The sequence below is a fragment of the Rattus rattus genome, unplaced genomic scaffold (genome assembly GCF_011064425.1).
Source record: "Rattus rattus isolate New Zealand unplaced genomic scaffold, Rrattus_CSIRO_v1 PGA_scaffold_41, whole genome shotgun sequence".
Lineage (NCBI taxonomy): Eukaryota > Metazoa > Chordata > Mammalia > Rodentia > Muridae > Rattus > Rattus rattus.
The window spans coordinates 8,380-21,420 of NW_022651158.1; the positions used below are offsets into that span (position 1 = coordinate 8,380).

Genomic DNA, 13,041 nt, shown 5'->3' on the forward strand with positions numbered 1-13,041 from the left:
TAGGAGAAAAGATTGTTCTTTCTAGAGTTAAATATTTCTCTTTATCGCAAAATGAATCAGCTTCTTGTTACAGACATAGTAACGGAAAGATCTCTACACTTATAGTTCTAGATAAAAAATTAGAAGATAAAGATATTATTGGTTTGTCTGTTCATTATGCGGCAAACAATCCAAAATTTGTATCTGCGGATCAAGTGGATGAGAAATGAATTAACTCTGAAAAAGAGATTATTGTTTCTTTATTAAAAAAAGAAAATAAACCTGAGCAATTTCATGAAAAAATTATTTCAGACAGAATTAAGAAGTTAATTTCTCAAAGTACTTTTGTAGAACAGCCTTATTTTTATGATTCTTCTAGAACTGTATCTGAAATTTTAAAGTCTCTTGGGGCCAATATAAAAGAGGCCGTTTATTTTGGATTGGGAGATTCTTAATAGAAGTTTCATAATTTTTTTTCGTCTTTTTTTCTTATAGTTTCTATCTTTTCTTTAGTTTTAAACCTTATTCTTTTTACAAGTATGAGTGTCATTTTTATTTTGTGATTTTTTAGGTAGATATTTTTTGGAATCATTAAATATTTTTTTTCTCGAACTTGTCTAATTATTTGATTTATTTCTCATCTATTAAGAAGAATTTTTATATTTTGTTCTGTAATTCCACGCAATCATAATTCATTACCTTTTATTCAACCGTGCCCTCCACCTAGAGATATTTGTCTATTTATTATTTTTTTTACAGTAAGACTATCAAGCACTAAACCACATTCATATGTTGCAAAAACTTCGTAGAATCTTTCATTTTTTTTGTTATTTAATAATTCAAACGTTTTTTTAATCCTCACACTATAAGACTTTTATAAGTTTGAATTCCTTGCTATCGTAAATAGGTTTTATTAATAAATATTGACCTAACATTAGAGGAAATTTACTTTTCACAAAGCCTTCTACATGTAATTCTTCTATTTTCACAAAGCCTCCAGATTTTGTAGGAGAAATAACTCTACACTTGAATACTTGATCTATTTTTGTATTCATATATTTGATTAATTTTGTATTTTCAATTTCTCTGCTGACTTCTGTGGCTATTATTTCTTGTTCTGAAGAATGTTTAGCCAGAAAATCAAGTTCTCTATAAATCAAATTTCCTGCATCTTCTGGAATGGGATTTTTTTCAAATAAATATTCTCATAACATTCTATGAACGATAACATCGGGGCATCTACGTATTGGAGAAGTGAAGTGAAGATAATTCTTTAAATTTAGACCAAAATGCCCTTGATTATTAATTGAATATTTTGCTTTTTGTAGAGATCTAATTAGTAATAAGGAAATAATTTCTAGATTTTTGTTATCTGAATTTCTTTCAAATCATTTATTAATCAAGTGTTGTGTGACATTTGTTATATTTTCATCTGGAATTATGAAATCTAATTTTTTAACTTCTTGTATAAATCCAGCAATTTTACTTACATCAGGATTTTCATGAGTTCTATATATTGCAGGAATATTATTACTATCACATAATCTAGCAATTCCTTCATTTATCAAAATCATGAAATTTTCAATCATGATTTGTGCGTGACCTCTATGATAAGAATATGTGTTTATTATTTTTCCTTCTTCATTTAGATTCATTTTTATTTCCGGAAAATTGGCGTTTATATATCCTTTAGATTTTCTTGAGTCTTCTAGTATTTCATACAGTTCAAAACCATTTTTTAAATTAGTTATTACATTTGGATTTCACGTTTCAGAAACTTTAGATTTGTTGTTAAAAAAATCATTTACTTCTTCATAAGAAAACCTATGTTTTGACTTGATTATTCCTGGATTAACTTCAAATGTATTTCAAAGAATTTCTCCTTTATTTGTTATTTCAACACTGGATACAAGAGCGCATCTTTCTTCATGGGGAACAAGAGAGCAGAAAATATTAGATAGTTTTTCTGGAATCATAGGTATTACAGAATTTAAAAAATAAATAGAAGTACTTCTTTTGTATGCCTCTTCTTGAAGGGATTTGCAATTTCTTATGTATGTTCAAACATCCGCGATTGCTACATGTAATTTGTAGTTGTCTCTTATTTTTTCAACAAATACAGCATCATCAAAATCTTTTGAATTCTCTGGATCTATGGTTATTAAATTAAGATGTGAGAAATCTTTTCTAAGAGGATTTTGTTTGTGTATATCTATATCTAAATTAATATTTTTTAATTCTTCTAGAGTTTCTTCAGAAAATTGTTCTGATATTCCAAAATCTTCAAGTATTGAAATTATTTCTATATTAGCTTCCCCTTTTTTTCCTAAATTTTTTTCTATTATTCCTTGTAGATTATCTATTTCAAAATTTGTTAGTTTAATTTTTACTTTTTCTCCAATTGGAAATTTAGTTGCGGGAATTGTTGCTACTTTATTTAATTTGCTGTTATCTAAAAGAACAAAGTCAGATTGAGGTTCTTTATGAATAATCTCCCCTACAAAATTAACTTTGTATCTTTCTAGAATATTGATAATTTTGGCTTCTTGTTTTGGTTTTCCATCCTCATAAGGACTTGGAATTTCAATAATTACATACTCTACGATATCTTTATTTAGAGCTGTATTTATGTGCTCAAATCTTACAAATAAATCGGTTCCTTGTATGAACCCATAGTTTCCATTTGATTTAAATTCTCCAGTTTGCGTAGTGGCAGAAATCACTTTTAATGGTAATTGCTGTCCTTTGAATGATTTCTTTAGAGTTTTTTTACGGTTAATCAAAAACTAATATGAGATTTGTGCTGGAATCAAGGTTTTTGAATGCAATATTGAAAATATTATTATTAGTAAAATAAACATAAACATAACTATTCTTAAAATTTTTACAGCTCCATAATCTTTTGTTTTTTTGAAAATTTCCAAATCATGACCCGACAAAGCAGCTAAACCCCCTGTAGATCCTGAATTTGACAATAAAAGACCTATAAGTAACGCTATTATTCCAAATATATATATAGCTATCTGATAGAAGGTCATTTTAGTAAACTTTGTATATGGTCATGGAATGCGAAAGAAGATACAAAAAAGTTTGTTTAAATTGTAAAGGTAATTGAGATGAATGCTTAGGAATAGAATGCCAATGCTTTGATGGAGCTTGTTGTACAGAATTTAATTCTAAAGATATGGAGCATAAATCTTTTTGATATGAATTGGTTAAGTCAAAATAGACCATATGTTTTGAATTTTTAAATTAAAGGCTTTTCTTTTAAGAAGGTTATTTAATTCTGTTTTGAAGAATATTCAAACATCATTAAATTTTGATGAAAATTGCAGAAACTTAAAATTTTTTGGTGATTTGCATTTCTATATGAAAAAGAATATGGATGATTTTGAAAAGGAGTATTCTATTCTTTACGGAAGTGTTTTGGCTTCTAAAAATAAATCAGAATCGGAAGAATATAACCCTTGATTAAAAAGACTAAATAAAGATTTATTAGAAAGAATTAATGAATTAGAACAACTTGAAAACAACAAATTTTAGTTATTAAAAAAATTTAACAATGGAATTATTAAATCCACACAATTTTCCTGTTCCAGAAAGTTTATTAATGCTTTTTAAGATTTCTTATGAACACATGATTTCTTATTTTGGTTTACCTAGATACGATGTTGAACTTGTGATTTTGAATGCGAAACAAATACGATGTTTAAACAGAAAATATAGAAATAAAGATAAGGTTACGGATGTTTTATCTTTTCCGTTGTATCCAGAGCCCTACGAAAATTTATTGGGTTCAATTTGTTTTTGTTTTCCGGAGATTGAAAAAAACAATGAAAATTTAACTTATGAGTTTTGTTTTTTATTTATACATAGTTTTCTTCATTTACTTGGTTTTGAACATGGAGAACAAATGTTTTCTCTGCAAGAATATTTTGTAAATAACCTATTTAGTAAATAGCACTAATGATTAGAAATATAAAGTTATTGGAGAACAATCAAAAACATGAAATTTGGTGAAATCTTTTGAAGGAAATATCTATTTTCTTTTCTAAACAAGGATTAATAGATTCCGAAAATTTTCAAAAAATCTCAAAATACCTTGGGATTAGTAAATATGAATTGTTTTTTGAAAAGACAGGAAGTGACGATTTGTTTAATTCTTTTGTGAATGCCGTTATGTCTAAATCGGCTTGTTTTCAAAATGAGTGAATTCTTAATTCTTTAAGAAGAGTTACTTTTGAAAACAATTATTGTTCTCTCTTTCTTAAGAATGCAAATGATTATTTATTTCAATTATTAGAAAAAGCTTCTAAATTATTAAAGAAATTATCTCAAGAATATAAAGATTTAGTGCAAGTAGGTAGAACTCACGGAATACATGCTGAGCCGGTTTCATTTGGATATAGATTTGCCCTTTGTTATTTAGATTTAGAAAGAAATATAGAGTCTATTAAACAAATAAGAAGAGATATAGAAATAGCTTGAGTTGGTTTGGCGTCTTCTGAAAATGAAAAAATTACTTTGCAATTACAAAAACATATCGCAGATACTTTTTCATTATTCATAAAAAAAGAACATTTTTTGGAACTTCCGTATAACAAATATGGAATATATCTGTCTTATATTAGTTCTGTAACTTTAGATATTTATAAACTTTTTTGTGATTTTCATTTTTTTGTGTCGGAAGAGGTTTCAGAAATTGTTTCCAACAAATTTAAAGATTCTTTTATTACAGTAAATGGTTGTCATAAGAGCATTAGTAATAGTGTAGATAGCTATAGCAATTGTTTGGAACAAAATTTTGAAATTCCGATATTCGGAATTTTTTCAAAGTGATCTCTAGTAGAAGTCGCAGTTAATGATTTTGTTTATTTAATGGAAACTTTTGTGTCTACTTTAGAGTCCATTTTTCCAAATGAAGCATCTTTGGAAAAAAATTTATCTATGTCTCAATCTAGAATTTTTTCTCAAGCAGCTATGGCTAGAATCATCAAATTAGGAAATTTGAATCGACAACAAGTATTAACAGATATGAAGTATATTTCAGCCACTTCTGCTAATCAGAATAAAGATTTCAAGAATGTTTTGATGGAAAATTCAAAATACAAGAATTTTTTTGCAAGCAAAGGAGGGGATTTGATTTTCGCTTATCAGGAATATTTGAAAAATATTGATATTCTTCAGTTAAGAATTTTTCAGCCAGAAAAATTGAATATAGAGGGACATGTTGGGATCTTAGATTTATTTAAAAAACTAGATTTGTTAGTTAATAAATTAAATTTTGAATATCAGAAAGAAATATCTCCGATTGTTTTGATTGCATTTGAAAATGAATCTATGGTGTTTTTGGGATTATTGATAGAGAAGTTGAGATTTCCTGTGACTTTGGTAGTTTTTTCCAATTTTCAATACAATTTGGAAATCGCCTCTCTTAAATTTGATCTTGATTTGCTGGTTTCTAAAAGAATTTTGATTATAGATTTTGGATTATGTGACGATTTTGATTTGGAAGGATTTTGTAAGAAATTAACGGAAATTATATTTATTAAAGAGTTGAAAAAATGTACATCTTTTTTGCTGCATTAATACACAAGATATCTTCTTTCTATTACGACTACCCTTAAATATCCTTGTAAGTCTTTGATCATTAAAAGTCTAAGTTCCGGATTTTCAAGTTTTGCTTTTTCTCAAAAACATTCATGAAATTGACTACACTCCAAAATTACTATTTTTCAATAAATATTAATTTTTAAATATTTAAATAATTTTTCATAATGATATCAGCCATCTTGTTCAGCAAATAAAGCCTCAGGAGGGTCATATTTCAGTACTGATGGTTCTACAAAATCATTTTTTCCCACATAAGGAAAATTAGCGCTTATTACTTCATAATCATCATTTTTCAATAAATGTTCCCATCAATCTTCACAATAAACTTGAGCTTTTATTTTGTGAAGTTCCAAATTACTTTTTATGTTTTTTGTGGCTTGTTCAGATATATCAAGCAAGTGCACATATAATTTGGGATTTTCTAAAGCTACAGAAATTCCAATCGCACCAGTTCCTGAACAAATATCTATATATTTGTATCTTTTGTTTTTTATTTTTCCTATTAATATATCGGCCAATAATTCAGTTTCTGGTCTCGGACAAAAAACTTTGTCTAAAAGTACAAATTCTTTTCCTAAAAAATATGCTTTTTTAAATATTCTTTCTATTGGTATATCTTGTCTTAATATTTTTCCAAATTCTTTAGATGAAAAGTCGATTCTTTTTTCTTTTTTAAGTAGATAGTCAGTGAGATTTTTTACTTTTTTAGAAATAAAAAATAGTAATTTTCGACTTTTATCGGTGTTTCCGTATTTTTGTAGTAGTTGTTGAAATGTCAATTTATTTTTTTAACAAGTTTTCTAAATTTTCTGTAGCTTGTTGATTTGTTAAAGCATCATGAATTTCTTGCAAATCTCCACTAACCATTATTTCGTTTAATTTATTGATCGTTAAAGACACTCTATGATCGGTAATTCTGTTTTGAGGATAATTGTAAGTTCTTATTTTTTCGCTTCTAGAACCTCTACCCACTTGTTTTTTAATGGTTTCATTTATTTCTTTAGTTATTTCATTCTGTTTTGCTTCTCATAATTTAGCTCTCAAAGTTTTCATAGCAAAAGCTCTATTTTGAATTTGTGATCTTTCTTGTTGACAAGCAACAATAATTCCAGTTGGAATGTGAGTTATTCTTACTGAAGATTCTGTTTTGTTAACGTGTTGACCACCCGCTCCACTAGCTCTATAGACATCTATTCTTAAATCGGATGGATCTATAGTTATTTCTATTTCATCTTGTTCTGGCATAACACTGACAGTAATTGTTGATGTATGAACTCTACCCTTAGATTCTGTAGCCGGAACCCTTTGTACTCTGTGTACTCCAGATTCAAATTTCATTTTGCTAAATACTTTATGTCCCGTAAGAGAAAAAGTTAAGAAATAGATTCCTACTGTGTTTTCATGCAAATCCATAACACTCAGTTTTCAACCATTTTGATCGGAATATTTCTTATAAACATCAAACATATTTTCTACAAAAATAGAAGATTCATCGCCTCCAGCAGCAGCTCTCATTTCTATGATTACGTTTTTTTCGTCTAAAGGATCTTTCGGGATTAGTAGTTTTTGAAGTTCTATTTCTAAATTTTCAATTTTTAATTTTCCTTCATCTAATTCAGTTTGAGCAAGCTTTATTAACTCTTGGTTACTTTCTTGTTTTATGATCGTTAAACATTCTTCTATGTTGTTAATTTCTTTTTTGTAAATGAGAAATTTTTCTACTATTTCTTCAATTTTGGAAAGCTCTTTATTGATTTGTATTATTTTTTTACTGTTTTGTTCTTTTTCTAGCTCTTTTGAAAGATCTAAAAATTTTGTATGATAGGAGACAAGTGTTTTATATAAGCTAGTCTCCGTATATGAAGACACTAGTTTTTCTTTTTATTAATGTAATTTTTTCCAGCAGTAAATTTATCTCTTAATTTTTCAGCAGGACCCAAAGTCTTATTTAAATTTGTTTGACCTAGATAAAAAGGATGACAATTAGAGCAAATATCTATATTTAGAACATTGTCAGAATGAGCACTCAAAAGCTCATATTGCTTTTGGCAAGAAGTGCAACTGAATGTAACTATTTTAGGTTGAAAAGGAAGCTTATTTTTTTTCATTAGCTAAAAGATATTCAAATTTTGACCTAATATTTTTATCAAGATTTGCTCCTACATGAGAAATTACATCTCCGGCGAATAGATTTGCAATTTTTAAAGAAGTTTCTACTGAATAGCCTTCAAAATATCCATATAGAAATCCAGCTGTAAAGTAATCGCCAGCTCCTGTTGTATCTACAACTTCAGCATCAGGAGCTTCGATAAAGTACCTTTTTCCATTTACAACAGCATAAGCACCTTTAGGGCCTAAAGTAACCAAAGAAACCTTTAATGATGGATGTTTCTCTAAGAAAACTAATAAGTCTTCAATATTTTCCTTATCCAATAATTTCAAAAATTCTTCGTCATTTCCAGAAATAATTGTTGATTTTTCCAAAGTAGTAAGCAAATGATTTTTATATGAGTTCACACAAAAGATATTTGAAAGAAGCAGAATAGTTTCTAAACCTTGCTTGTGACAATATTCGTTTACTTTATAAGCAGTATCCACAAGTATGTCGTTACAAAAATAATAGCCTTCTACTAAAAGATATTTGTATTCATCAAACATTGAAAAATTTATAGGAGCATCTAGTTTCTCGTGAGAAGAAGCAAAAATAGCAAGCATTGTTCTTTGTCCGTCTGGAGTGATAAAACAGTTCAATCTTGTGGTATACGCATTTTTTTTAACAATAGAAAGATTCTTGACAGAATAATCTGATAGACCTTCCTCAACTATTTTTCCATCTTCATCATCCGAATGTTGTCCAAAAACGGCTGCTTTATGACCAGCAAAACCAACTCCCTTGGCCACATTTAGAGATGATCCACCACAAGCTACTGATACGAAATCAACATCTTTTATTATCTCTTTCACTTGTTCTGGCGAAAAGACGGGAGCAGAACCTTTAGGCAAAGCGTGCTTTTTTAGGAATTCATCAGAAACAAATGCATAACAGTCCACTATTGGGTTTCCTAAACAAATCAGACCTTTTTTCATGTTTGACTAATCTAAAAAAGGATAATCTATTTTAATTTCTTTTCAAGACAAATTAAAAACACAAATTTTTAAAAATATAAATTTAAATTTTATTCATATATAGTTAAAGTTTTTGGCGTTTAATAAAATCTATATTTGTGTCTACAACAGAACAAGAAACAATAAGCAGCGATCCTGTATACAAGAGATCTTTAGAAGAAGAAAAAAAGAAAGCAGCTCAACGCTTAGGGATAAGCTTAGAACCTCCTAAGCAGGAGAAAAGAATTGAGGCTTTACAGAAACTTTACAATAAGTACTCTTCTCAAATAAATATACGAGGATTTTTATACAGTGAAATAATAGATTCTTGTGACAGACTTATAGAAATTTATGAAGATAAACAAAAAAGATTAGATGAGATCAAATTGTTATCTGACTCTTTTTCAATAACAAAAATTAAACTCGAGAATATAAATTTTCAATATAAAGAAGAAGAAAAAAAACTTGAAAACAACATTAGTTTTCATAGAAACGTGCTTGAATCATATGAGTTTAAATATTTAAAGAATCAAGAAATACCTACAAAACATAGAAAATATTTAAAAAGTCTCGAAGATGTTTGTTGAGAAAATTGACTTAGATCTTTGGATGTACATAAAGAATTAATAAACACCATTATTGGTTTTGAAAGCAGAAAAGCTTTGTTTAATGTGGCGGATGCTTACATGAACTATTACGTAATGCTTGAATTTGAAATATCTAAATGTTTCAGTGCATTGAAAAAACTTAAACGAGATGGTTTGGAGGAGTACTATGATGCTTTGACTAGATATGCATTACCAATTCAGAAAAAATTGGACTTTAAATTGTTTTTGCAGAAAAAAATAGAGTCTAAACTTTCAGATTCTGTAGATTTGAAATATTTGTTAGGAGATTTTTCTGATTTTCATAGATTACAAATTGAAAAAGCAATAGATCAAGTTAAAGAACAATATAGGAGAGATCAACAAGATTTAATGAGTGTAGTTAATTACTTTAAAACTTTCTTGTTACAGAAGCAAGTTTTATTTACCAGCGAAATTGAGCAATTGATTCTTTATTTAAAGAAAAGATATGTTGAGAAAATTGATTTTTTATGTTTGAGATTTCATATGTTTACCGCAGCAGAAAGCTCTTCAACTAGAAAAATTCAAGAAAATGATGCACATTTGTTGAAACAATTAATTGAAGAAGAATTGCACAACCATATAAGAGATTTAAAGATTGATTATTCTAAAAAGGTTGTACCTCTTTTAGATAATTTTTGAAATTTAGAGCAAACAATAGGAAAAGAACATGTTTTGGATGAAGAAACCACAATTAATAAATTTTCTGAACTTAAAAATTTAAAAAACATGAACCTTAAACATTTGATCGAACAATTTGAAGAAGAAAGAACAAGAATTAATAATTTCTTTACTAAAAAAATAGATTTGGTTATGGATACTAAAAATACAGGAATTAAAGCTTTTGATGTAGTTCTTAATGAATTAAAAGACGAGTGTGATTTGGTTTGTTGTGAGCTTATGAATTTAAATGCTAGATTTTGAACTAAGGCACATGCTGAATTTAATTGTGAAGTTAGAAAAATGCTTGTTAAGTTGAGAAAACAATATGCCCCATATATTAAGCCTTTTAGAAGAGGAAGTCATTCTTGAATGAAAGATTATTTGATAATTAATTTCAATCAAGAACTATTGATGTCAGTGGGTGATTCTTTGAAGGGATTTTCTCCTGAGGCTGAACTTTATAAATTTGCTGCTAAGGGTTTGATGTTCTTTAATGAATATTCAAGAAAAGTATTTTTAGAAAGAGATAGAATGGAAGAAGAGTATCTTTTAAAATTAAATAATCTTCCTAATCCAGACATTTCTAATTTTTCAAAAATATCTGAGGAAAAGTTAGAAATGTTTAAAAGCAAGTTTGATTCTTTCTGAAAGAATTACAACAACCTGTACATCTCACTTGTAGGAAATCAGTAATGCCTTCGATAATTAAATCTAAAAAACCCATTAAATTTGGAAAGTTATTTATTATTAATCAACTTTCTTTTAGTGAGGACACAATAAATTCTTATAGAGAAAACATTAAACAGCAAAATCCTCAAATTTCAGATGAGAATTTAGAAAGAGAATTGTTAGTTTTACTTAAACGAGACAGTTTTTATAATCGTCTTATGGATGAGGTGGCTAGTGCTTATGATTTTGAATTGGATGAAGAAGAGGTAAAAGATCAATTGGAACTTCTTAAATCTAGTTATCCATCAGCTAGTGAAGAGAATTTAAGATCTAGAATAGAGATTTCAATATACAAGAGATTAATCTATGAAGATTTAGAAAAAGATTGGGAAATTGAAATTTCTGATGAAGAAGTAAAAGATACTTTGACAAGTTACTATAAATCTACAGGGCAGTCTATAAGAGAGTATCTTCAAGATAAGTCAAAATTTGAAAATGTTAGAAGTACATTAAAAGAGCAATTAATTTTCGATCGACTTATGAATGCTTTTGCTGTTGAATATAGATTTTCAGAAAATGAACATAGCAATTAGTGTATAATCTAAGGTATGGCTTTTAAGATAGAAAATATTTTTGCTTATGAGGTTTTGGATTCAAGAGGAAATCCTACAGTTGCTTGTATAGCGAAAATTTCAGCGGGAGTTTTAAGTAAGAAATTTTTTTCAGCTAAAGCTATGGTTCCTTCGGGAGCTTCTACAGGAGAAAAAGAAGCTCTTGAATTAAGGGATGAAGACGCCGGAAGATATCTTGGGAAAGGAGTTAAAAAAGCGGTTCATTATGTTAATTATGTTATTGCAACTTCTTTAATTGAGAATAATATCGATCCTTCTAAACAAGAAGATTTGGATAAATATTTGATTGAATTAGACGGAACAGATACAAAAAGTAGATATGGAGCGAATGCTATTCTTGCGGTTTCCTTGTCAGTAGCTAAAGCTGTTGCTAAGGCGAAGTCAATGCCTTTTTATCAATATATTGCTTCCTTGATGGGTAACGCTTATCCGTCAAGATTTATTCTTCCTTTGCCGATGGTAAATGTTATTAATGGTGGTGCTCATGCTGATAACACAATAGATTTTCAGGAATTTATGTTTATGCCTGTAGGTGCAGCATCTATGCATGAGGCTGTGAGAATTTCCGCCGAATGCTTTCACTCTTTACAAAAGTGCCTTAAAGAGAAAGGTTTAAATACAAATAAAGGTGATGAAGGAGGTTTTGCCCCTGATCTTAAGTCTGTGGAAGAAGCTTTAGAGTTAATGGTTGTTGCAATAGAAAGGGCAGGATATAGACCAGGAGTTATTAATGGTCAAGTAGCTATTGCTTTGGATGTTGCTGCTTCTGAGTTGTATGATGAAGAAAGAAAAGTATATATTTTCAAAAAAATGCTTAAAGCGAAATTGCTTTCAGAAAAAGACGCTATGAAAACAACTGAGCAAATGATTGCTTATTATGAAGAATTGCTTCAGAAATATCCAATTATTTCTATTGAGGATCCTCTTGATGAAAGTGATTGGGATGGGTTTGCTCTTATGAATGAAAAGTTAGGAAAAAAATTACAGATTGTGGGTGATGATCTTTTCTGTACAAATCCTAGTCTTACTCAGGATGGAGTTGATAGACGTGCTGCCAATGCTGTTTTGGTTAAGATGAATCAAATTGGTACTATTAGCGAAACACTTAAGACAATTCAGATAGCCAAAAATGCTGGTTGGTCTTGTATCCTTTCTCATAGATCAGGAGAGACTGAAGATACTTCTATCGCAGATATTGCTGTAGGTACTTCATCTGGACAAATTAAGACAGGATCTACTTCTAGATCAGAGAGGATTGCTAAATATAATAGACTTCTTGAAATTGAAATTGAGTTAACAGCTTCTAATTCAGTATTTTATGGTTTAAATAGTATTTTCTGTTTAGATTTTAATCAGTTTGAGTTGTTTAAGGAAAGATCCCTAGAGGATGCAGTTACAGATCCTAATTTGGCGTTGTCAAGCGAGAAAGAAGCAAAAGTTTCTGTAGAGACTGATGAACCCAAGGAAGAAAAAGTTGTAGAAGATAAGACTTCTAAAAACAGTTAGTTTTTTAACTTTGGGCAGAAAAAAGTTAGCGGTTCTTACTTCCGGTGGGGATGCTCCTGCTATGAACGCAGTGATTTACTCTTTTGTTTTGTCTTCTGAGTTAAAAGGATATTCTGTTTTTGGGGTAGTAGATGGATATAAGGGTTTGATAGAAGGAAACTTTGTTCCTTTAAATTCAAAAGATTTTAAGAAAAATATTTTTTTATCAGGGACTGCCATAGGTTCAAGTAGAAGCTTGAAGTTTAAAG

General features: G+C 28.8%; 2 protein-coding genes across 2 annotated transcripts; one reads left to right on the forward strand and one right to left on the reverse strand.

Moving 5' to 3' along the window:
• Positions 1 to 7,686: 7,686 nt before the first annotated feature.
• LOC116889646 (adenosine kinase-like) lies at positions 7,687 to 8,679 on the reverse strand. Its single transcript, XM_032890551.1, has one exon. It carries the CDS (start codon positions 8,677 to 8,679, stop codon positions 7,687 to 7,689), a length of 993 nt encoding a protein of 330 aa, XP_032746442.1.
• A 1,999-nt stretch (positions 8,680 to 10,678) lies between these two features.
• LOC116889647 (uncharacterized protein MG377-like) lies at positions 10,679 to 11,248 on the forward strand. The gene has a single exon (XM_032890552.1). The coding sequence runs from the start codon at positions 10,679 to 10,681 to the stop codon at positions 11,246 to 11,248; it is 570 nt and encodes a 189-aa protein (XP_032746443.1).
• The last annotated feature ends 1,793 nt before the right edge of the window (positions 11,249 to 13,041 follow it).

Coding starts and splice junctions, on each gene's coding strand:
- LOC116889646 (XM_032890551.1), bottom strand. CDS start 8,679: ATGAAAAAAGGTCTGATTTGTTTAGGAAACCCAATAGTGGACTGTTAT.
- LOC116889647 (XM_032890552.1), top strand. CDS start 10,679: ATGCCTTCGATAATTAAATCTAAAAAACCCATTAAATTTGGAAAGTTA.